The following is a 25,575-nucleotide window of genomic DNA, read 5'->3' on the forward strand; positions in this document are numbered from 1 at the left end:
CTTGATACAATGAAGAGTGAATGTGAATGAGTTTTTATCCAAGGTAATGGTAAAATTAAACCATCTTTTAGTTGTAATAGTTTGAAAAAATCATATATGGTATAGTAGTTTGAAATGTTTCCCAACTCCTGTGAACTTTTCTCGTGGTGTGATGGGGGAGGGGACTGAGTTGTCTCCACTTGACCAGTGGAATACAGGTCCCATTTTCTGGCCCAGGCACCCGGAAATTCCCAGCTTCTACTTCTTGTGTCTTCGGATGCATGCTCTTAAAAGCCTGCCACCATACTGTGAAGAATGGCCCACTGCAGCCACGTGGCATGGGGCCCTGTGTCACATGGCCTAGGACGTAAGGGGGGAAGAAGAAAGGACAAGGAATGTCCTCCCTGGGTCTTTCCCCAGGAAGGGTCCTGGAAGCTGCAGTCCTCTTTGCTTGATATTGACCTTTCAGTTAGGCACCTAGCCAACTGCAGACTCGGAAATGTCTTTTTTCCTTCCGTGACCACGTGCTCAGCTGAAATTCTAGCTGTAGGGACCCAGGGGAGAGGACGCTGGCAGAACAGTGATGGGCTCAGATCCAGTTCTTTTGCAACTTCGTGGTTTTTTGCCTGCCTTGTCATCTCCATTTCCACTTTCTGTTTTAAATTTACTCAAGTCTTACCTGGGTTAGAAATCCTTCATAGACTGGGAACCTTGAATCATGATTTTTGTTTGTTTCTTCTGTCTATGACCATCTCATCTATTAATTTAGAGAAAAGAGGGAAATTTCAAGCAGTAGGAATCAAAATAAAAAGCTAGGACTGATCGTTAGTAGTGACTTGCTATGTACCTGGGCATTGTAAAATGTTAAAATAAATGGCCTAGGTAGTTTTCAGATCCTAAAGTAAGAATCTACCACTGTGCTTTGAAGGTAGTGCTAAACTGGCTATTATCTTTGTGGTTTACTGCTTAGGATTTATGGTAAGGGAAAGGATAAGACCAGACAGGGCAAAAATTGAGTTCTTAACTGTACTAAAATTCTCCATTACATTATCTTCCATTGGTTTTCTTCTTTTGTTGCATTAGTTATTCATCAACTCCTATATTCATTAAGTTAATGCAGAACAATATTTTTAATAGGTAAGATTCATAACACCTGAACCCATTGATAATCCTGACATCACCAAAGGGAAACAGTAGAAAGTTTATTTCCCACTTGCGAAGTATTCTTGCCCACCCCCACCATGATCCAAATCAGTCTGTTACAGGCATGAGTTCTAACTAGCAGTTTCTGTGGAATGGAAATACAAAGCTAGTGTAAAAGGACACCTGGGCTGTCTGCAGCCAAACCCAGAAATCAAGGAATGAGATAGGAAGATGACCTGGTCCTTACCTGAAAAAAGGGAAGAGAAGGAGCATTGTAGATTAAAAGAATCTTAAAATACCAAACCAACCAAACACAATGTCTGCACTGTACTTGGATCCTAATTCAAATAAATTTAGCTGTATAAAGATTTATGACTTAATCACTGAAATTTGAGTATTGGATATTAATTATATAGAGAGTGTTAAAGAGTGCTTAGTTTTTCAAAATGTGGTTGTGTTATAAAAAGAATGAAGGAATACAGATAGAAATGGATATGGGTGTTTTTGTAGATGAAATGATAACTAATTTGGAATTTGCTTTAAAATTAAAAACAGCAAAACAAAATGAATGGGCCTGGGCCTGGTAGAGAAGAGGGCATCGTAACACAGTTAAGCCAAGAGCGACTCTTACTAATCTTGGCATATTGACGAAAGGGATTATGCTAGTTTATAATAACATTTCATAACATGTCATCTAAATTTTATTTGAAAATACTTTAACCCACTAATAGAAAAGGAGTCAATGTTTTGTTCTCAAAGCCTTTATTGCATAAAAGCACAATGTGAAAATGTAGGCTATCTGATGGCATTTTTCTTCAGGGTTTGTTAAGAACATTTTAGCTTTACTTGCTTGCTGGAAGGTGATTTTGAAACAAAGGTGCTGTGGTTTATTAGATGTTAGTTGGCCCTTGTTATCTGTGGCAGCTATGTTCTGTAAAGTGTCATGAACACTGAATTAGCTGATACATTATTCCTAAAGGAAATACAGGGTAGGTCTCTGCAAGCCTCTGGCCATCACATTTTCACACAGTATCTAACAATTTTAGGCAACTAGTTGTTCATAATCTCACTTCCTGTAAGTTTTTGTTGAAGGGCACATTATTCAGCCTTTGTTATTACTTTATTAATGGTGAGCCCACAATTCAGGCCAAAGACCATGACACACCTGCACAGAGCCAATCTTACAATGGGTTTTCTCTGTAAGGCCCTTCACAGCCTCTGCTCTCAAGCACAGTATTCAGGTGCCAGGTAAACAGTGAAGTCAGCCCCACTCCCTAACAAATGAAGAAAGAGAAAATGCACAAAAATGAAAAACAAAACAAAACAAAAAAAAAACCCAGAACACGAAATAGGCCTAAGAGGACACTGTTTGGAGGTAGGCACTAAAATGAGGCAGAGTGTCATCTTGTCCAACCTCAGTATAGTAACCATCTCAAAGCTTTCCCCTCTGTGCTTATGTATTTATAAATTACCATGAAGGTATTACAAATATTGATTCTGAGATTACAAAATGATTTTGTCAAGTAGACAAACTTGCAAACATGGAATCCATGTGTAAGGAGGACTGACTTTATACCAATTTCTAAGAAATTATTTTCTCTTAATTTAGCTTGAAGCAACTCTGAATGTATGTTTATTAAATTTTGCTAATAAGTAGTTGTATATTTTACAAATAGATTGAAGTTATAATGTGAAAAGTTCAGATGTTTTATAAAAGTCTGAGATGGATTTGTTTAAGCATGTTTTACATAAGGCAGTAATATAAAACATACAAGGAATAGAACATTGTGAACTCACAAATTGATAGAGATGATCTATATCTGAGTAACATTTAAGAACAAGATAATTTGACTTTTGTTCAAAATGCACAAGAGTGCTTTCTGTATCCATAGCATTTTTCTGGATCCGGAGACTCGAAGAGCCATGGGAGAACAAGCTGTGGCTCTTGCCAGAGCAGTGAAGTACTCCTCAGCTGGAACCGTGGAGTTCCTGGTGGACTCCAGGAAGAACTTCTACTTCCTAGAAATGAATACGAGACTGCAGGTAACACCTGGTTCTGTTCCTCTCACCACTTCCCCCCCCCCCCCTTTTTTTTTATTATTGTGGTACTGGGATTTAATTGGGGTGCTTTCCCACTGAACTATGTCCCTAGCCCTTTTAATTTTTTTTTTTTTTTTTTTTAACTTTGAGATGGTCTCTTACTAAGTTGCTATGGGTCTTGCTGTGTTGCTGAGATTGGCCTTGAACTTGTGATCCTCAGTCTCCTGAGTCGCTGGGATTACAGGCATGTGTTGCCATGTCTGGCTTTTTTTTTTTTTTTTTAATATATGTTAAAAATTAGTTTCATAAACTGTTAAATAAAGATTTCGATTTTATGCTTGTGCTGTCTACCAAGAAGGGACAGGTAAGAATCCTGTGAACCTAACATCAGGGTTTAGGCTTCTGCTTTGTTACTGATAGTATTTGGTGGGTAGAAATTCCACTTTGATTTTTTTCTTGAGTTTTTCAGCATGAATTTGTTTGTCAGGGTTCATATGCTGTTCAGGGGCACTACGCTAGGTATTGCAAATAGAAAGGGAGTAAGTGCTTCCAGAATCTTCAAAAGGAAGGGAACCTAGAGTAAACTTTCAGGAATGATAGTCACAGTGCCCAGCCAGGCCTGTCCCTGTTATGAGGATCAGAAACCAGTGGCCGCCCCTGCATCTGTGGACATCATCCGTCAGTTCTAGCCAGGATCTCAGGAAGTTGCCAGTGCTATAATAGGTGGCTTTCCTGGCTTCCTCCTTTCTTTTGTTGTTTTATTCAATTTGAACTATACACACACAGAACATAATGCGATGTTGAGCAAAGCAAAACTCCGCGCGTGTTCCACCGTGTCTTCTGTAGCACTTCTTAGCCAGCTTCCTGTTTTCTTCTTTTTCTCAGTTATTCCCCTTCCATCTTCTCTAGCGTCAGCTCCTCTTCTGACTGGATTCTCAGCACTTTCTCATGTTTCCATATAGTTCTTCCTTCGAATTTTGTATACCCAAGTAGCATGGTTAGTTCTTACCTGTTTCTTTTCTTTACAGTTTGTATTAATGGGCTTAATCGTCTACATTGTTTTGGGCTTGACTTCTGACACTGTGTGTTTGAGGTTCTTCCAGGGTGTTTCATGTGACTCCTGTATGGTATTCCTTTGAAGAAAATACCACTATTTATCTAACTATTCAATCTCTATAGAATTTTAGTTTGCTTCCAGTTTTATGGGGTTTGCATTTGTTTGCTAGGGTTACCATAACAAATGATGATAAAGTGTGACTTACATAACAGGAATTTCACATTTCACATTCTTTCGCATTTCAGGAGGCTAAAGCCCGGCCTCAGGGTGCCAGAAGAATTGGTTTCTTCCTTGGGGCCTTGAGAAGGACCTGACCCCTGCCTCTCCCAGCTTCTAGTGGTGGCTAACACTCCTTGTCCTTCCTTGATTTGTGGCAACACAGCACAGTTGTCTTCTGGACTTCTCCCTGAGCATCTCTGTGCCCAAAGTTCCCTCTTTCTGTATGGACAGTAGTCATATTGGATTTAGGAGTCACCCCACTCCGTGACCTTATCTTAACTTGATTATATTTGCTAAGACCTGTGTACAAATAGGTCACATGCACAGATTCTTGATGGATGTGAATTTTGATGGGATTCTATTCAGTACATCATGCCATTCATAAAACACCTTTGTCCACAGAGGCTGGGATGGTTGGGTGGGGTTACAGGCTGCTGGCCAATAGAACTGGGGGAAAACACACTTGTGCCTTTCCACACCTTATTGGGCTGGGGCTGGGAGGGCTGGCTGTGGTGCTCCCAGAGGAAGCCAAGTCTGCCTTGAGTCTTCTTTTGTTGAGATGATTGTTCTTCAGAAGCCACTGGGAGCCTGAGGGTCTTTCACAGTTCCTCTGAGCCTGTCCTTCTCAGAATGTGTCTGCATACTCAGGCCCTTTCCCCAGAGGTGGACTATTTCTTGTGACTATGCTCGTTGCCTGCTGGTGGTTGCAGGGAAGAGTGTTTTGGGTTCCCTCCATGCCTTGTCTTCATCAGCCCTGTGACCTTGTGTCCTTGAAGTGGGTTTCCTCAGTGGTCCTGTCCTTCCCTCAACAATAGGGAATCTGAGGTCTGAGCCCCAAATGGTTTTCTGCCTCTTTGTTGGTAGTTGCCTTTTTGTGTTCTGTATCTGATTTTATCCTCTTCTACATGACCTCGTCAGCCAGACATTTTTACTTTGTCCCTATAAGCAGTGTATGATTTCCTAGCCAAGTCAACAATCTTTGTCTTGTATCTGCCTGGACAGTTTGGTCCATAGAAAGTTAATGTAAACTCTGATATATTTGTGGAATTTAGTTTTTTAATCTGTCTGTCTGTCCATCCATCCATCCATCCATGGATGGTGGATCCATCCATCCACCTATCCTGGATCTCAGTACGCTGCTCAGGCTGGCCAGGAACTCCTAAGCTCAGTTGATCCTCCTGCCTCAGCCTTCCAAGGAGCTGAGACTATGGGTTCACCAACCACATCTGGCTTGGTCTATTTGGATTTAGAGTCTTTCTTATGTGTTTTTTTTTTTTTGAGAGAGAATTTTTTAATTTTTATTTTTTAGTTCTCGGCGGACACAACATCTTTGTTTGTATGTGGTGCTCAGGATCGAACCCGGGCCGCAAGCACGCCAGGCAAGCACGCTACCGCTTGAGCCACATCCCCAGCCCCTCTTATGTGTTTTATAATTAAGTGTATGTAATTAGATAATTAACTAGAAAATCATGTCTTTTATTAAAGGGTAGATGTTATCGTGTCTTCATGAGAATAACAGCTTTTAATGTGATTCTGATAGAAACCGAAGTGACAAAGCCTTTGTATTTCATTCCACATACAAGAAATACAAGATTGTTTAATTGAGGTACTCATGGGTATTTAAGGAATTGACAACTAATATCTTTTGTTTTTTTAAGTGCAGTTTGTTACCATGGGCTTGTGGTTTTTCCTTTTTGGTTTTTGTTTTGTTTTCAGATGAGACCTTGCTATGTTGCCCAGGCCGGTCTCAAGTTCCTGGGTTCAAGTAGTTCTCCTGGAACTATAGGCATGCAGTACTGTGTCCAGCTGTTATGGTATTATTATTATTATTATTATTATTATTATTATTTTGGTATTTGTTCCTGGCTATTTATTTTAGCCTATAAGTTTATTCAAGATTGTTCTACAGTCATTTTAGCATAAGATCTAAAAGTTAATATTTAAATAATTCTGTGCTGCCGGTGAAAACCATCCAGGTACCCAAGTTTTGTATCTTGGCTAGCTTGCCAGGACATTGTGTGCTATGCCATCAAGAAAGGTCATAAATAAGTTTGTGGGGCGGGAGACTCCAATTCATAAAGATTGCATCATATCAGATCTGATAGTCCTGATCTGTGCTAATACCACACTTTGGTACATGTGTCTCCCATTTAATGTTTCCTCATCTTTCTTTTCTCTCTTCTATTTATTTGCAGCAACTCTGATCCTGCCAGTCAAAGAAATGCATTTTTGACTTGAATCATTTGTGTGTAGGGGTATTTGATGGTAGGATATTAGTGAATGGGCCCATAATCGAGGAGTCTTAGACTTTATGGTATTCGAAAGCCGTTCTTACTACACATGCCAAACATTTCTTTCTAACATTGTTTAAGCAATTGAAATGTGCTTTTAACTGTGGATTTTCTCTTTTAAATTTCTTTACTAACCTTAAATTATAATGTGTAAGGCACATTCACCAAATTCTTTAGCTCCTAAACTGTATCTTATCTCTAATTACTGTTTCAGTTTGAGCCAGGAGGGCTATAATTTTCTTTGTCTTTTTTTTTTTTTTTTTTAAACTTGAAATTTCCTGACTGAACTGTCACTTTTTCCAGCTTTAGAACTTGTATGTATTTTCTGGTAACAGAAATGTGAGGAGCGTGTTCATTTTACTAATTTCCTCAAGAGAGAAATTTGAGATAATGAATATGTTTCTCTATAAGGAAATGTGCCTCTGAGAAAGTCACCAAATTTGGCCCATGAACACTTATCCATCTGACTGGGTTTGTTTTCAGTGTGGTCAGAGTTTATGTGTTAGAATTATCTATGTTTTTTAAGCCACTTGCTTCAAGGCTTAAATATAAAATTCCAATGCGTTAGCATCACAGTAAAATTTCCTTCTTGTGGCCCTAATGGGACTCCTGCCCCTTGCTAGGGCCATCTCCCTGTGGGTGAGATGAGGCTCCTTTCTTTTCCCTGAATATCCCTTTTCGCCTATGTATACTTTGGAGTGGTCTCTGCCCACGTCTGTGGTGGACACTCACTTCTCCATCCACCTTCACACTCCACACCCCTTGGCTTATCATTTCTCTTACGCATCTTGCCTTGTCTCCACATTTGATAGATGGAGAGATGGAATAATACTCTATCAAAAAGATGATTTATTAATATGCTATTTTAATGAAGTATATCATGTATAATCTTGCTTAAATTTCCGTTCCTTAGTTTATGGAATGGTAATAGAATTGGTAGTATTCTGTCTAAAAACAAAAAATCCAAACAGATGTATAGAAAATTGGAATAGTGACTCTCCATACCATATTGAGCTGTCGTTTTTCTGGTGCTGAGATTCTAATCCAGCTAAGAACACATTCCACCTCTGAGCTGTACCCCAGCCCTATGACCTGTACCTCTTCCCTCCACTCTATACCACATTTTGTCACAGCTGTTTATTTTCCTCTGTAGAAGTAAACTCTGTTTTACTTAACATGACATCTTCAGGAGTGTGGCATATTTAACTTAAAACATTATAACCTTTATTTTAATGACTTGCAATAGCCTGTCAAATAGATGTCTAGTCATATAATTTCACCAGTTCTGTGTTGATCATTTTTCTAGTAGCTTTCTATTACAAATATTGCAGTTACCAGGAACCCTCTACATCCATTTTGCATATAAGTGTGCAGAATTTCCAGGAAAGCAATATGTACTTTTTTAAAAAAAGATTATTTTTTGTAGTTGTAGTTGGACACAAAACTTTATTATTTATTTATTTATTATTTTTATGCAGTGCTGAGGATCGAACCCAGGACCTTGCACATGCAAGACAAGCACTCTACCAATGAGCCACAACCCCAGCCCCACAATATGTACTTCTATTAAGTATTTTCAGGTTGCCTTGAAATTACAGGAGAGCTTGTTTCTTCTCTCCCTGGCCAAAAGTGATCTTTGCCTGTATGACAGTGAAAAATAGAATATTGTTTTTATTTTTATTCCCTTATTATGAGTGGGTTGAATTTTTCTTCATAGATTCATTCACATTTCCTGTTCTGTGAGTTGACTATTAGATCCTTTACCCTTTGAGTTTTCTTATTGAGTTGTAGAATGTCCTTTAGTTTATGATAGTAGAATGTTCTATGAATATTTGACATTTCTGTAGGACTGGGGTTTTCTAAGCAAAGACTCCCACAGTCTCCCCACCCCTGACCCCCAGCTCCTAGATGAAGGGATAACAACCCTAAAGATAGAGAGCTATGTAGAAGATGTCTCTGTTTTTTCAGAGCCATTTGTTGACAGTCCAGGTTGGTACATGAACTTGTTCAATGGAGGGGGCTTCCTCTCCTCTTGCCAGAGGGTTTGCTTACATTCCAGAGCAAAGTTTGCATATTCTCTGTCTCTGTCTTCCCAGAGCTGAGGAAGAAAAAATATGCCAATATCTCTTACATAAGCCCTGAGTTCAATGGTTTGGGCATTCCTGTCCCAGGTACATGTCTCTCTGTGAGTTTAGGGATGCCAAGCCTGCACCATGTTGTCCTTGGGGGCCTGGGTTATGGGGAATGGTTCTACAGTGCTCTGTGAGCAAGTGATTGTTCCCTTCTCTAATCTAGCAACCGTTCTTTCCTCTGGTAGGATCGACAAATAAATGCAGATATAAAAGCAACAGATAGGATTTGGAGGTATTTTCTCCTCATCTGTTGCCTGTCTTTTTGTCTTGTACAGTATTTTTTTCTTCATATGAAGAAAGTTTTTATTTGTTCATGGTTGACATTTGAATTTATTTTCACAGTTCTGTTGTTGTGGCGTGCTTTGGTTTTTCCTACTCCATGGTAAATCACAGTTTTCTTCTATGTATTCATCTAGTTCTTATTTTTCTTTCATGGTGAAGTCCTCTCTTCATTTAGAAGTTATTTTATTAATTTTTGAAAAATGGCTACCTGATTATTGAACTGTTATTGCATAGTGAGTCTTTCCATACCAATTAGAAGTTCATTGCATGCTGAATTCTCCTGTGTATGCGGATCTGTTACTTGACTTTCTTTTTTAAATTTTTTTTTTTAAAGAGAGAGAGAGAGAGAGAGAGAGAGAGAGAGAGAGAGAGAGAATGAATTTTTTAATATTTATTTTTTAGATTTTTCGGCAGACACATCATCTTTATTTGTACATGGTGCTGAGGATCGAACCCAGCACCATGCGCATGCCAGGCGAGCACAGTAACACTTGAGCCACATCCCCAGCCTGACTTTCTTTTTTTAATCTTTCTGCTTATTCATGTGCTAGTACCACACTGTTTTAGATATTATATCTGTATATTATGTATTATAATTTGTTATCCAAGAAAACTGTTTCTTTCTCATTACTTTTATTTTTCTGTGGTAAAAATTGCCTCAATGGATAGCTTATTTTATTTATATTTAGCATAAGAAATTAAAGTGATGGAATTGTTAAATGATTAGATAAATGCTTGTAATTTTCTACACATATATTAATTCTTAAAATATATTCTCAAGAAGAAAAGTGATTATGAAAAACTCATCTGTCCTCATTTTTCTTTATATTCTAATTTGAAATAATATGTTGCTTTCCTTTTTAAAAAATTAAGGGAACTGGGTGCATTTGTACATGGCTGTAATTCCAGCCACCTGGGAGGCTGAGGCAGGAGGACTGACTGTAAGTTCGAGACTGGCCTTGGCAACTTGGTGAGACCTTGCTTCAAAATAAAAATAAAAGGAAATTAAAAGGACTGGGATGTAGCTCAGTGGTAACATGCCCTATTACTGGGTTCTATCTTCAGTATTTTTTAAAAAAGAAAGAAATTGGTTTATTTTTACCTAATCCTGTTTTGTCCCTAAATTTTCATTTTTGTGATTTTTATTATTACTTTATATCATCATATTTATTTTGTTGTTCATGGGCATGTCTCTCCCAGGGGTTAAACCATGTGTATCTTAACTTGTTTTTTTGGATACCATCAGCCTCTTACCATAGCTTCATGATTAGTGATTTCTTCGTTTTGATTCAGCTTACAGTTAGGTTCTTTTCCTTTTTTTGAAATTGAGAATTTGTTTTGTCCAGGTACCCATAGGTACCATAGTCTCTGAACTATTATATGGGTGAAAAGATCCCCTTCCCCAAGATTTCACTTTTGTAGGGTTTGAAATAAAGCTGAGTTAACATGTTACTGGTGTTTTGAACTAGCATCAGCTGTTGAGTAACCACCACAGTGTAGGGAGGGGAACCAAGGAGAGATCCTTTAAACAGGAAGGGTCTTTGAAGTGACAAGTGGGTGGATGGGAAGCTGCAGCTCTGGGCAGGAATAACCAGCACCACACACACAGAGGGGAAAGTCTGAGTTTCCTCTGGTATTCTGAGTGCAGGATTCAGGACTGAAATAGTGGTAGTGTCGTGGTGGATGCATGTCATTATGCATTTGTCAACATCCATAGCCTTAAAACTAAAAACATTGAAACGGGTTTATCCATTGCAGCAAACTGTTACAATAATACGTTATGTTTACATAGGGGCAGTGGGGAGGGGGTTTAAGAAGGAAAGGTGTGGGAACTCTACTTAAAACTCATTTTTCTTAATGTAACACTGCTCTAAAAAATAAATCATGTTTATTTTAAAAACTATTTGTGATGAAAAACATTATATATCTGTTTCTGAGTCTAAAATCTGAGTCAGATTTCACTTGTTTCAAAAAATTTTTAGGGCAGAGATGAAACTTTGAAGCAAAAATCCTTGCATCCAAATCTTTCTTGCATTTCTTTACTTATTTCTTCTCTCGCTCCACGAGTCAGGCTGTTTTTCCTCATGGTGATTTTCAAACATATAAAAGTGTGAGAGTAGCGACGATAAGGCCCCAAGAACCTGAAACCTGGCATTGGATTTGCTTTGCTAGTGTTGTTTCCTGACCGTCCTTTTCTCCCCCGGCTGGACTGTTTTAACCCAAGATTCAGACATTCTGTGATTTCAGTATACAGCTTTAAGTTTTCTTTGCATTCCTAATATTTCCATGTTTATCTATAGTAGAATTTGGCATGTGTAGATTTATGACATGAATTTTGTACCCTTTATCATTAAATAGTAGCTTTGTCATATTTAAGGGCTTTAATTTTAAAGTTCACTTATATTGTATGTCCACCTTTCTGTTTTTATTTACCTTATCCTTTAAAGTATTCTTTATCATGTATTTTAATTGTTTTCTAAGTTTATAACCAATTTTTAAAACACCCAATCTGACCCTTTTTATTATGTAAAAATGTAGCCTCAATCTAATATACTTATTTTTATCATTTTTGTTTTCAAATTAATGTTTTTTCCCAGTTTTGCTTCTATTTTCTTTTTTCTTCTACTCTTGCTTGAATCAGGTTACTAACTATTCTTCTCACTGATAACTTGGAAGTTCTGTTCTTTAAAATTTTACTCTGTTCATCATCCTATTCAGACAAACATTGTATTTGTGAAGACTGTGTAACCAGCTCCCTGACTTTCTAACACTAAAGATTCGCGAGTTGATTTCATACTTCCAAGCTACTTTTGACTTTGCTTTGTACTTACCTGTTTCTAAAGTTCTTTTTCAGTTTCTCATATTATCTCACTGGAATTATGTTTCATTATTTACTGTATCTTCTTCATTTTTCCCTGATGTTGCGGTTTCTGCTCTAGTTTGTTTGTTTGTTTAGAATTTTTTTCCCTGAACGTTCCTCAGCTGCAACATGTGGACCGTATGTTCTGAAATGTCATATCCTCAAACATGTTTCTTTAGGCCTGAAGATGGAATGGTATTGGATTGAGTTTGGGATTCTTGGGTTTCAGTTCTTGTCTTTCAGTAGTTCATGAATTCCACTGTGTTCTAATTTCTGATATTAAGTCTGATTTCTTTTCCATTGTAAGTAATGAGTTCTTGCTGTCTGGAAGCTGGCCCGGTTTTCTTTTAATCACTGGAATTCATTGATTCCCAGTCCCCCATACCAGGTTACACCTAGGTGTGGGTTTCTGTCCATCACCCTGACTTGTATTCCAGATCCACTTTTAGTGTGTGGGTTTGATTCCTCATTCTCGGGAAAATTTCTATTATTTATTGTTTTCCTCCATCTACTCATCTTTTCCCTTGTTCTCTAACCTGTTATTGCAGATTAGATATACTGGATCAAGCCTCTGAGGCTTGTAGTTTTCCTCAAGACTACTGTCCTTTTTGTATTTATGCTTTGTTTCTTGTTATTATTTCTTTATATTGATCTTCGAGGCTATGAGTTTGTGTTCTGATAGGGACCATCCTCTTATTCCACAATTGGAAAATCATTATTTTGTTTTGGAAGGGCCAGTTGTGTGTTGGGGCATGCATCTCTGTATGTGTACACATCTGCATTGCTAATCTTAAAGTTTTTAAAATTTATGTATTTATTTATTTGGTACCAGGGGTTGAACCCAGGGGCATTTTACCACTGAACTACATCCCAGCCCTTTTTATTTTTTATCTTGAGACAGGATCTCACTAAGATACTCAGGTTGGCCTCGAACTGATGATCCTCCTTCCTCAACCTCCTGAGTAGCTGGAGTACAGGCATGCACCACTGCAGGGGGCTAATGTTGTCATTATTGTTAATAAAGCCTGTCAGTAGTCATCTGTAAAGTTGGTATACTGAGTCACAATAACTTCATATTCTTTTGTCATTTAGCTATAAAATTACTGTTAAGCAAATGAACATACTCAATATTAACCACTATGAAAGAGTTTTCTTTTAATAAATAGAGCATTTGTGTTAAGAATCAGGGATGGGGGTGGAGATGGAAATTTTCTAAAAATGAAACAGAGGGCTGGGGTTGTGGTGGTGGTACAGCACTTGTCTAGAATGTGTGAGGCACTGGGTTTGATTCTCAGCACCACATATAAATAAATAAAATAAAGGTCTATTGAAAACTAAAACATATATATGTGTATACATATACCCACACACATATAAATGCAACTAATAGATAAAAAGTATTTGCTACATTGATAAGCTAGCTCTGCTTACATGTTTGGATATGATTAATATCCAAATTACACCTTTCTAAATTCTAGTTGTGTGTATATGTGTGCAATTATTAATTTTCAAATGTTAGATTATTTTGAGATTTTAGTTTAGATTTTTTTAAAGCCACCTTTAATAGAGTCTCCAAAGATGATAGGAATTAGAGCATGCTACACATAGAGGAGTAAAATCTTTAATGATAAACAACTAAAACCCCAGTGTGATCAGTTGGCTCTTCCTTTATCCTTGAGGACAGAGATATACATTGTCCTGTTTTTGTCAGACCTGAGTCAGTAGCTTATATTGATTGCTACAGTGAAGGAATGGAATCTTGTTTTTTTGGAGAAGAGAAAGCATAATAGAATTGTTGAAAACGTATGAAAGCCAAACACCCTCATATTCCACCAGAGAGAATTCTGTGTCATATAGAAAGTTGATATTCCAGAAGGCTTTAGGAATTCTTTTTTAGTAACTTAATTCTTGCCCTTTTCAGTTTCATTTTTTAAATAATTGGGAATAATTACAGCCCAGGGCTTGGAGTGTAACTCAGTGGTTGAGTGCTTGCTGGGCATGCATCCTGGGTTCAATTCTCCAACACTGGAGAACTATTGCAACCCAAATTTTATTTTCTGACAATTGATTATAATTGGGCAAATACCCCATTCTATGTTCAGAGTAGGTTTTTTTTTTTTTTTTTTTTTTGGGCAGGGGGCGTGTGTGTGTACCAGGGGTTGAACTCAGGGGCACTCAACCACTGAGCCACATCCCCAGTCCTATTTTGTATTTATTTAGAGACAGGGTCTCACTGATTGCTCAGTATCTCACTTGTGCTGAGGCTGGCTTTGACCTTGAGATCCTCCTGCCTCAGCCTCCCAAGCTGCTAGGATTATAGATAGCACCATTATACCTGGCTAGAGTAGTTTTAAATGTTAAAAAAAGAAAAAATCAAGGACTTTCTAGACTAAAATATTTTTAAAATGGGATTGGAGCATTTGAAAGAATAATTGGTAGAAAGAAAAGAATTTATAGGGAAGTGGATTTTTAATTAATTTGTAAAATTTCCCTCTTGCTAGAGGGAAGTTTTGGATCTGGGGAAAAATGGATCTTTTAAAATTATATTTAGAGAGAGAAGAGGGGAGGGTAGGGGAGGGGAGGGGGGATAGTAGAGGATAGGAAAGGCAGCAGAACACAACAGACACTAGTATGGCAATATGTAAATCAATGGATGTATAACTGATGTGATTCTGCAATCTGTATATGGGGTAAAAATGGGAGTTCATAACCTACTTGAATCAAAGTGTGAAATATGATATATCAAGAAATTTGTAATGCTTTGAACAACCAACAATAAAAAAATTTAAAAAAAAAATTATATTTAAAGCAATAGAGGCTAGGGTTGTCAGGATGACTAGAGTCAGCCAGAACTGGGATATTCTGGAACATTTGAAGTCAGTCTGGTAGACTAAGGATAAAAAGTAGGACATATAATGCCTTCATGCTCAGCTTTCTTGTATTGCTTGCTGAGCCTGATGAGAAAGTCGCAGCACAGAAGTTTTGGCACACAGATGTGCCTAAGTAAGCATGTCAGGTCCGTACAGTTACTAGGGTTCTTTTTAAATCTTGTGGTAAGTTCTTCTCTGTCTTTGAGATCTGGAGTCCTTCATCTGTATTTTAATCCTTCACAGGGGTTCTTCTAGTTTACTAGGACTCCATCGCCTGGGGTGGCTTCAACAATAAGTTATCTTCTGGAGGCTGGAAGTCCCAGATCAAGGCGTCATTGGGGCTGGTTCTTTTGGAGGGTCCTTTCCTTGGCCTGCAGGTGCCGGTCCCCTGTGCCTTCACATTGGCCTTTCGCAGTGTCTGTGTCCTAATGCCTCTTCTGTAAGGACTTCAGTCGTGAGATTATGGCTCACTCTAATGACTTCATTTAAGCCTAATTATCTTTGGAATACAGACTCAGATGTGGGGGTTAGAACTTCCACATGCGACTTTGAGGGAGGAGGGACACGATTCAGTCCCTACAGTCCCTGATCCTGTTTTCATCTGTTCACTCTTGTTCGGTCGGCCAGGGAGCTCCAGGGTAGAAGCAGTGCTGTTTTCACAGCTCCTGTTGAACACAGCATTATTTTCAAGGTGAGTTTACAGGAATGGTGTGTTGGGACCTATTTCCCAACATGCTTTTTATCTTTGATTCCTATAGATCAAAATCTAATAACTTCAGATCTTTATTTTGAAATCCTATATTCTCAGGAGGTTAAGCTTCAGAATTTTAATAGGTACATGTTAGATTCTGTTCTGGACAAAGAATCTCTCTGAACCAAAAGAGTAGAACCAAAAATAATGGCATCAGCTATCTTTTTCACGAGGGAGTAACAACAAACTAAAAAGGTAGAAGCTAAAAAGGTAGAGACCTATTATGCCAAACACCGTTATGAAACTCAATTTTATATAAGAGGACAATTTGTCACACCTACATTGCTTGCTTGAGTTGAGTCCAACAGATTAAGCTTACAAAAGATGGCATTCACAAACCAACTCTTTGTCATCTGTCCGTTTAGACTGGATGTATTTAATAAAGACGTCACTTAAAATCATATTAATTCAAAATGACATTATTTGGAAATTACACATTCTTTCTAGTCTCTCACCACATGCCCCTTGAATGTGTCTCGCGTTCTTTCTCTGTAAATGATAATGGAGTTTTGAGCAAGGGTGTACATGTGGACACTAGCTGCTAGACAGTGAAGGCCAAAGACCCCTCTGTTCAGGGACCACCAAGTGCCTCTTCCCACCCTCAGTCATTGCCTGGATCAGCACACCTTTCATCCCTGTGATTCTGTCCATCCCTCTTCTCATTGCCAGTTTTCATTTGAAATTAATATATAAATGTCATTAAACTTTGCCTGAATCTCACTGTTCTTGAGGAAGATTTGCTTGTTATCTGGTTAGGTAAATATCACAGTAAAATATTTAAAAGTTTAGGTCCCAGAAAACATGTTGAATGAATTATCTGCTGTTGGAGGGCTATTTTTATTTGACACAGTGGGAGGATTCTGATTAGAGAGAAAAAAATGTTGATCAATCATCTTTATTTTAATCATGTTTTGTGATATGAAAAATAAAATCTTAAGTGATGTCACTTTATGATTATTAACTTTTATTTGAAGTGATTTCAGACTTATAGTAAAGTTGCAAAAGTACAGGGGATTTCTGTATTCACCGACATCTACCACCTTCCCTTTCCCTCTTTACACCTACACATATGTATAGGTATAAAGTGTGTATTCATATACATTTTCTTTACCTGAAATATTTTAGAGTAAATTGCAGGCCTGACGCCTCTTTACTATGAAATAAGTCTGTGTTTCTTAAAATAGGACAATTTTTAAAAAATATAACCACAGTATTTGTCAAAATTAGTACTTTAATATTCACATATTATTATCATCCTCTCTACCGATTATATTCAAATTTCATGAGTTTTCTCACTAAGGCTTGTTACTGTAAACGAAAGAAATTCTGGCTCAGAATCACATATTACATTTAGTTGTTGTGTCTCCTTTCTGACTTTTTTTTTTTTTGGTGCTGGGGATTGAACCCAGGGACTTGCGTATATGAGCAAAGCACTCTGCCAGTTGAGCTATATCCTCAGCCCTTATTGTTTCTCTCTTTTAATCTGAAATAAATCCATCTTAATCTGCACAATTCCAGTCTTTTTTGATCCATATGATCTGGAATTTTCTTTTTTGTACCAGGAATTGAACCCAGAGGCGCTTAACCACTGAGCCATATCCCAAGCCCTTTTAATATTTTATTTAGAGACAGGGTCTCACTAAGTTGCTTAGGACCTCACTAAGTTGCTGAGGCTGGCCTTCAACCCACGATCCTCCTGCCTCAGCCTTTCGAGCTGTTGGGATTGTAAATGTGCACCACCTCTCCTCGGGTGCTGGTGTTTTGAAGAGCCCAGTCCGTTTACTTTATGGAGTGCTCCTCCTCCTCTGGGGTTCCTGTGCTTTCTCCTGACTACATTTAGTCTCTGCATTTGGGGGATTCCCCACACTGATGTTTCTGGCATGGAGGTGCCTCTGTGAGACCACGGGTGGCCCAGGATGGTTCCCTGTTGGTGTGATGCTGTGGTTCAGGGCCTGTCTCCACATTTCGCTATTGTATACTTACTGTGTTTCCCTTCGTCATTCAGGAAGTGTCTGATAGGAGGAGACTTCAGGACTCACTAGTTTTCGCATTCTTCCTAGTTTATATTTACTGAGATGTAAGGCTCAAGGTGACAACTGAAGTGTCAGATTTGCAATTGTGATTCTGAGACTCATGAAGGTGGAGAGCAGCAAAAAGATTTAGTTTCTAAGTTCATCACTATGGAAATTAAGTGCTCAGATGAAGTAAAGCCTAGTTTACCTCAATTTTGTGTTTGATGGGCTTATTTTGCAGGGAAGTCAGTTTGATAGCATCAGATAATTAAGAGGGAGCTGCAGAGAGGTCTAGAAAAACAGCCTGATGGTTACTAACAAGATAAAAATTAATTAAGACATGGTCTCACTATGTTGCCCAGGTTGGCCTCCAACTCTTGGGTTCAAGTGATCCTCCTGCCTCAGCCTCCTGAGTAGCTAGGACTATAGACATGCCACAGTGCCTGGCTTGAACAAAACTCAGTTTAAATAGCAAGAAGATCTATTTTTTTTTTTTTTTAAGATAGCCATTTGTGAGCATCTGGTGTCGGTATGTAGAACTGTATAAATTCATTCTACTTCCTGCACATGATTATATCCCATGATCTGGCATTTGATGGTACCAACTGATTTATCAACTGCTAATAAACCTTGCAGCATGGCTCTACTGTGATGAATATATTTCAACCAGAAGTTTGTCTTTGATGATTCAAAAATTCTAAGTTGGTAGGGCTTACTCCTTTTTTTGTATGTGTTTTTTTTTTTTTTTTTTTTTTTTTTGGGTGGGGGTGTTGGTTAGGGCTTATTCTTGCTGACTAAACTACAAGGTCTATGCATTTAAATCCTAATATGTTAATCTACAATGCAAAATAAGACATAGTGAATCCGTTATTTATGTGTTCTTTGGAACAATAAAATTTTTGTTGGATAGGAAAAACCACAGGAAGCCAGGTTCTCAAAAGTCTGCTTAGTGAGTGTGGAATCACAGTAAGGGAATTGTTCTTTTGAAAGTTGAAAAGTGTGCTCCCTGGGATTCCCATCCATAGAGATGCTTTTGCAAAAGGGGGAAGCACACAAGACCCCTCCTCTTGCAGAGTAGCAAGGCATGTGACCTTCTAATGGCCGAGGTGGTGTCTAAAAAACTTGTGTTAGTCACACCTCCCTCACACAACAGCCCTGGGACAGATGTTTATTAGCATCAGACTTCTGTAGTTAGGTTTTTTTTTTTGTCTAGGTGAGACCAGAGGAACATTTGGTTCACCAGACATTAATCTCTAACTCATTTTTTCCTCTTTGTTTCAGTTAACCATTTCTTTCTTTCCTCCCTGTTTCTATCTCTCCCTCCCTTCCTTTCTACTTACTAAAGAGATTTTAAAACCTTCTATTCAGTGGTATTTAGGCCTGGGAGCCATTTTGCTCCAGTGTGTATCTGTGATCTGTCACTGGTTAAGAAGGAACCATTGCTGAGTCGTCAGAAGTGGGGAAAGTGTCTAATGAACAGTGTCACCCTTGGAAGATTCTTGATGCTGCTGCTGATACCACAAGGCCTCAAGGAAATTTTCACATTTTATTGAGTAGCTTTGGAGTTCAATGTCTAGAGAAGGGTTTCTTTCAAAAGTGTTAAGTTTTACTTTAAAGAAGTTATATTTTACCTGAGAAGTTCAGATGTGTGAAACTACTTTGTGGGCTTTGACAATACATGTACCTAAATGAATATTTTTTTTTAAATATTTTTTTTTTAGTTGTAGATGGACACAATACCTTTATTTTACTTATTTATTTTTGTGTGGTTCTGAGGATCAAACCCAGGGTTCGACTGAAACATGCTAGTTGAGCGCTCTATCACTGAGCCACAGCCCAGCCCTAAATGAATATTTTTTAAGACAGTTCTGTAAGTAAAGATTTTGTCTTTTTAAGCTTATTTTTTTTGGTTTCCTACTTTTAGTTTTGAATTCGTCCAGTCTCTCTAATTGTGAAATGTTATGTTATATTTGTTATACAAGGCCAAGATTGGAACAAAGTGAGTCCATTTTTGGTTTCCATTCAAAGTGAGTTTAATGTACTTACTTTTCTACACAGTTACAGGGATATCTTCTAAGGTAAAATAGTGCCTCAAAATAAATTTGGGTGTTGAAGCCTTCGTAGTGGTATGAACACAACAGCACATGGCTGCACAGACGTTTCTATTTATTCTCTGCTTTTGTGAGCATTTTCTTATGTGAAAGAACAGGCTGGAACAACACCTCTGGAGGGCCACAAGTTGCAGGCCTATCTCTGCAACCTGCTGTGGACATGGCTGGGATTGCTGTTCCTTCATTTATTTATTCATTCCACATGTGTTTACTTGCCTCATGTGTATTACTCAACTTTTCTGGCTGTAATAATAGCAAGAGGAAACTTGGCTCCTTCACTTTGCTTTTAAAATTATTTCTCCCCCAGCAAGGATGTGCCCGTAGCATCATTTTACATGGCGGTGGGCATGGGTAGATTTCTCCTATTGACCAGAGGGCTGAGATGCATTCTTCCATGAAATGGGTTCTAACGATAATCGAGACTTCACATTCGTTCTTTCTTTTTATATTTATCATATGGAGTCTTACTCCTCACAAACCATGGTTTACTTTCAAAAAATATATTTTAAACCATCTAATAATATCTTTATTTAGTGTCACATTTATTTTATAAAGGGTAGATGCTTATTTTAGCAATGATTTGTCATTAAAATTATGTCAAAATGTCTTAAAATGTTGTTGAAACTGTAAACAAACTCATAACACACACAGAGCTAATTATGGATGCCATCTGTTTATTTTTACTGAGCTTTTTTTTCAAAACCATGGCATTGTCTGCTTATGATAAGCTTCAAGATTATTATAATGACTAAGTCCCTGTCCTTCAATTAGTGTAGTTGAAGATGGAAAGATAATTTGCTTGTTCACTGACCTTTTCCTGTGCCCATGTATGAAATATGACATGCCATGGCAATGTAACTATTGTGAAATGCATTTAGGACATACTTAAGTTCTATAAGGAAGAAAATCAGTATCAAAGCAGCAGTTATAGCTAAAGTTTTATTACAATTCTAAAGTTTTTTTAAGATTTTCAAGGATGGGCAGATTATCTTCTGTACCGCCATAATTGGCTTTATTTTATCTCAAGTTTAGGAATTTATAGGCGATCGATCAAGTTATAATGACGTGTATCCCTGTTGGTGTGCCTGCGTTGTCAGTGCATGTTTTTGCACATATGCATCCCATGTGTTAGTGTGGAAGGCCAGGTACTCCCTTGACAGCACCAACCCGAGCAGTTCTCCGCAATTTGCTGAGAGCGCAGAGTGATTCACTAGCTCTGCTTTGCTATTGTGCATGCTAAGCACTGCCCAGGTCAGTCTGAAGGGAGAGCAACCTGCAGGCTCCATCTGCTCCTTTCTGCTGCACTGCATTGATGCAAGACCACGCTAATCTGGCTGCTTGTCAGGACAGGTTAGTGAAAGCATGCAGTGGCTGAGACGCAGCTCGACCAGTGCTTTGGAAAATCATAAGCAGCCCCTACAGATGCCATGTTAAGTGTAGCAGAACAGGCTGACTATCAGCCACAGCGAGACTTGCAGCACAATGAATGTGTGAATGTGTTTTTCAGTTGAGAATCAGTTTCAAGTTAAATTGTTAAATACTGTTGGGCCACAAGTAAATCAAAATTGGGAAAAGTAACACAGATAGTTTACAAATACTTTTTAGATCTGAATTTTTTTGATTATTGTGTTTAGTCTTTCATCTTATTCTCCTGTCTGAGGGTATTTTAGCCAAGTATAACTGATAAGTATAACTGACCTCATTTTACCCAGCACCTTTTGAAAACTCTCTTCTTTAATTCTACTTGCACACCTTGCTTTTCACCCACTGACAGGCACATCTTGGCCTTGCAGGTTGAGCATCCTGTCACAGAATGCATCACTGGCCTGGACCTAGTCCAAGAAATGATCCGTGTTGCTAAGGGTTACCCGCTCAGGCACAAACAAGCTGATATTCCCATCAATGGCTGGGCCGTGGAATGCCGGGTTTACGCTGAGGTAAAGCCAGTGGTGCTGGGAGCAAGGTTGGTGGTGGTGTCCAGAGTCAGGAGACCTGGTGTAGCTAGCCCACGGGTAATGCAGGGTGTTAGGTCCTGTGTCAGGTGTTTGATTATGTAATCCATAATCAAACCAGAAAAATGTTAGATGATTTCCACATAATTCACCATAATTTTAAAGAATTATGTATTTCCAGGTGGGAAATAGCTGCCATTCCAATCAGAGGCAACAAGCATTGGTTGAGCATTTCTGAGCATGAATGGACTATGGTTTTATTTTTATTTTGTTTGCTTTTGTTTTTCAACCCCATTAATAAGAAATAGTCATAACTTTCTGTGGGCTTTTTCAAAAGAGCCTACCCTGGGTACAGGTTATTGTTGATTCCATGTTTACTGAACTTTTTTCCAACAGTTTTTTTTTTTTTAATGTTTGTCCTTTATGATTACATGGACATTATGATTAAAATTTGAATGAGCTTTTCATAAAGCATGTACTCTTATTTCATAATTTTACTCATCAGTTCTTAGTTCAGTATTTTGATATTACTGTATAATTATATGAATCAGGAAATAGAGCACTCAGTACCTAAAAATGTGTTTTTTTCAAAATGATTAAGACAAGAATGCAAGGCAACATTTGCACCTTTACTTTTAGACTGTCTATCTAAAATGTCTATCCATATAGAAAAAAAAAATCACTGTGGTATCTGTGTTTAAGACTACTGAATGTTGTGTCAATCTTTTTAAAGTAGCTTGAAATATGTTTTGTCATCGCTGTTACTGCCCCTCCTGCTCTGCATCATGTGTTAAGGGGTATGTCTTTTTTGTGACACTGATCTTACTTATTATTTATTCTGATGATCTAAGATCTTTGTAAATGGAATACATATCTAGCAGCACGTGGAGCGATTCTTTTCAGGTCTTTATTTGAAGAGCTCAGATTCTCAAGTTTTACCATATGTGAGCTGTTTTGAGAAGTAAGAAAAACAAATATCTTTAGTGCAGCACATTTGTTGTTCTGAACTTGAGTATGTTTTGATGTAGAGCCTAGGTTATTTTATTTTTGCCCAAGGCATTCTAAGAAGTTTTATAAAAAGTTGGAATTTTACCAATTACAATAAAGTATGATCAAGGTCAGGCTAAATTCTGCTTGCAGTTCTGTTTGATTTTTAAATACACTTTTGAGTTGTCTAGTGGGTAAGATAGTAGCATTCCGAAATCTGTGATTCGGTAAATACCGTATGTTAAAAATAGAGCTATGAATGCTTCTTCGTTGTAGCTGACCTTACTTGTGCTGATTTATATTTCAAAGACTGTGCTTCCTTTCCTTTGAACTTTCAGGACCCCTACAAGTCTTTTGGTTTACCGTCTATTGGGAGATTGTCTCAGTACCAAGAGCCGATACGTCTACCTGGTGTAAGTCATTAAGCTGTAATACCAGCTGAGGGGTTAAAATCTTGATTTATGTCGTACTTTTATGTGAAAGCAAGTCAACACCAAAGGGTGTAAATTGAGGGACAAGTGTAATTCATGGGGAATCAGTGTTTTTGTTTTAAAAAAAATTTTTTTGGACTTTATAGTGTTCAGGAAAGACAGAATTCTTTTGACAAGGGAAGCTCAGAGACATCTGATAACATAAATGATAGTTTAAGAGGTTCCCAGTTCTTTTGAAAATTGTAATGAAAAAGATCATGTAATCCTAAGGAAGAACTGTAAATGATTGTGTGTGTGTGTGTGTGTGTGTGTTACAGTTTAATCTTTTCAGTAAATAGAATGCAGCTTCCCTAGATAGTCAAATGTCAAGAAACTTAAGCACAAAATCATCCCATTAATTGAACTGGATTAAGAAAAATAGAGTGTGCCTCAGTCCATTAAGTGTCACTGACTTTAAGAATACATATTGTTTATATCAGTTAAGAAAAAGTGACCTGTTTTATTCCACAGTCTTTCTATCTTTAATAACTGCTCTTTAAATAGTTTTTGTTGCATGAAAAGAACAAGGACATTCCCTTTCCCTTAATCAAGGTAGTAAGTGCACAGATATGACACCATGTTAGCTGGTGGATGACAGGGCTGCACCATCTGTGAATATGATTATTCAGCTTGATTACTGGCAAGAAGATGGTGAAAGATTACAGGAAGAATTCTAAATTTGAAGATGTTATTGGATATATGATTTATTTCACTTTTTAAATTGTTTTTGTCCATGTGCTTTCTAAAGGGACTTGACCCTTTCTAGGCTGGGAGACTCCATGCTGTGTTCAAAGCCTGAAGGCAGAAAAAAATTGTAAAGATTTAACAGGCATTGTGTGACGTTAAATAGCAGATGAGAAAATAAGTATCATAGGGACATATCTAAACACTTTTTTAATCAAACAAAAAAGTATTAAATAAGAATTGATAATGATTACTCGAGTTGTTAGAAGTTTTCACCACGTTGTAATAGCTAACAGGATGTCAAACATTTTGCCCTCGCAAGTTTTTGTAATTTGCAATTTTCAAACGTGAGACCTGTTGAAAGTACAAGTGATAATGGACAAACTATACCCCCTACAGGCTTTGTCCCACCAAATCTTTCTTCAATTAATGCTGCAGCAGGAGTTTTATGTAATAACATTTGCAGTTGTGAGCCATCCATAGAAAGAAAAAACAATTAAAATGCCTTAAATGTTCTGCTTACTGCTGTTATTTGCTTGTGTGAATGTTGCATGTCAGCTAAATGGACCAAGGAATAGATAAAGTGATTGGGTGCAGGAGAGTGCACACTAAGCTTTGTCTATCATTATTGCTGGGAGCAATCAAATTGATGTCAGCAGGACAGTAGATGCGTTGACAGCTGTAATTATGTATCTCCATGGTGATCACTTTTGGCCTGTCATGGAGGCCCATGAGTCCCCTCCCTTGGAAGCATTTAATCAGATTGGGCTGTCACTTGTCAGGTAGACATGGCGGGCTGGGAGTTGGGCTTCAGGGGAGAGGTAGATTGAGAAGGAAGGGTGGGAGACGTCTGATACTTCCCAGGGCCCACTGTGGTACTGGAGAAAGCAGTTTCAATTATGCTGGGGGTTTCTGAGCAGTGGTTTAGGAATCTCATACAGAGCTGTGTGGGTGTTCTTGTTGTGAGCGTCCTAGGTTTCCTCCTTGCCTTATTAAAACTAGATCAGTCAGTTTAACTTGAGGAACCATGTTTACTCTTACCTTTTTTGGTCACAAGCATACATACTTAAGAGTTGACTTATGGTTTGTACTTTTCACATGCATCTTTAAACCTGAAATTTATCAATAGGGCAAATATGAAGATTTCCTTTCTAATTCTTGATAATCATATTTTATTTTATAATTTATTTTCAGACTACAGTTTTGTTCTGCTCATAAAATTGGTTCAGTTTCCATTTGATTTTATTCCTAAAGCACTCACTGCAAATTTTTATGGCCTTTGTTTCCCTGAAGGAATGAGCACTTGATTTGACTCTTAATTGTTAGAAATTAGTTTTTTGGAAAAAACTTTGTAAACAGTAAATTATAGAACAGGGGTTTCATGCTTTGTTACAATTTCAAATTGGAAATGTCAATTTGCCTACATGTGTTGATTGCACATATTTTGATTTTACCCCATATGTTTTTAAATTAAAATGGCGTATTTCCCATGATCATGATTTTAGTAAATACGAGAGACATAGTTGTATGTAGGAGCTCTGAGTAACTTAACTTTTAGGATGGTATTATTCAAGGTAATTAAAATTTTTAAGTTATGAACTATAGGAGGATGTAATAAATATTCTTTATTGCCTGTTATTTCACCAGTGAGTTAAACATCAGAATTTCTCACTAGCTTATAGCTGTTAATGTAGCAATGATAGGAGATGTTGAAAGTCAAAGGTTTTAGAACACA

General features: G+C 37.8%; 1 protein-coding gene across 2 annotated transcripts in view; it reads left to right on the forward strand.

Moving 5' to 3' along the window:
- Pcca (propionyl-CoA carboxylase subunit alpha) overlaps window positions 1-25,575 on the forward strand; it is a 359,349-nt gene that overhangs the window by 161,793 nt on the left and 171,981 nt on the right. For both annotated transcript variants that reach the window (XM_027938819.3, XM_071611620.1), the window contains exons 12-14: window positions 3,015-3,165; window positions 21,541-21,684; window positions 23,025-23,099. In XM_027938819.3, coding sequence (XP_027794620.1) covers window positions 3,015-3,165; window positions 21,541-21,684; window positions 23,025-23,099 — 370 coding nt within the window. The remainder of the gene's footprint in view (window positions 1-3,014; window positions 3,166-21,540; window positions 21,685-23,024; window positions 23,100-25,575) is intronic.

Source organism: Marmota flaviventris, chromosome 4, assembly GCF_047511675.1.
Source record: "Marmota flaviventris isolate mMarFla1 chromosome 4, mMarFla1.hap1, whole genome shotgun sequence".
In the NCBI taxonomy this organism is placed as follows: Eukaryota; Metazoa; Chordata; class Mammalia; order Rodentia; family Sciuridae; genus Marmota; species Marmota flaviventris.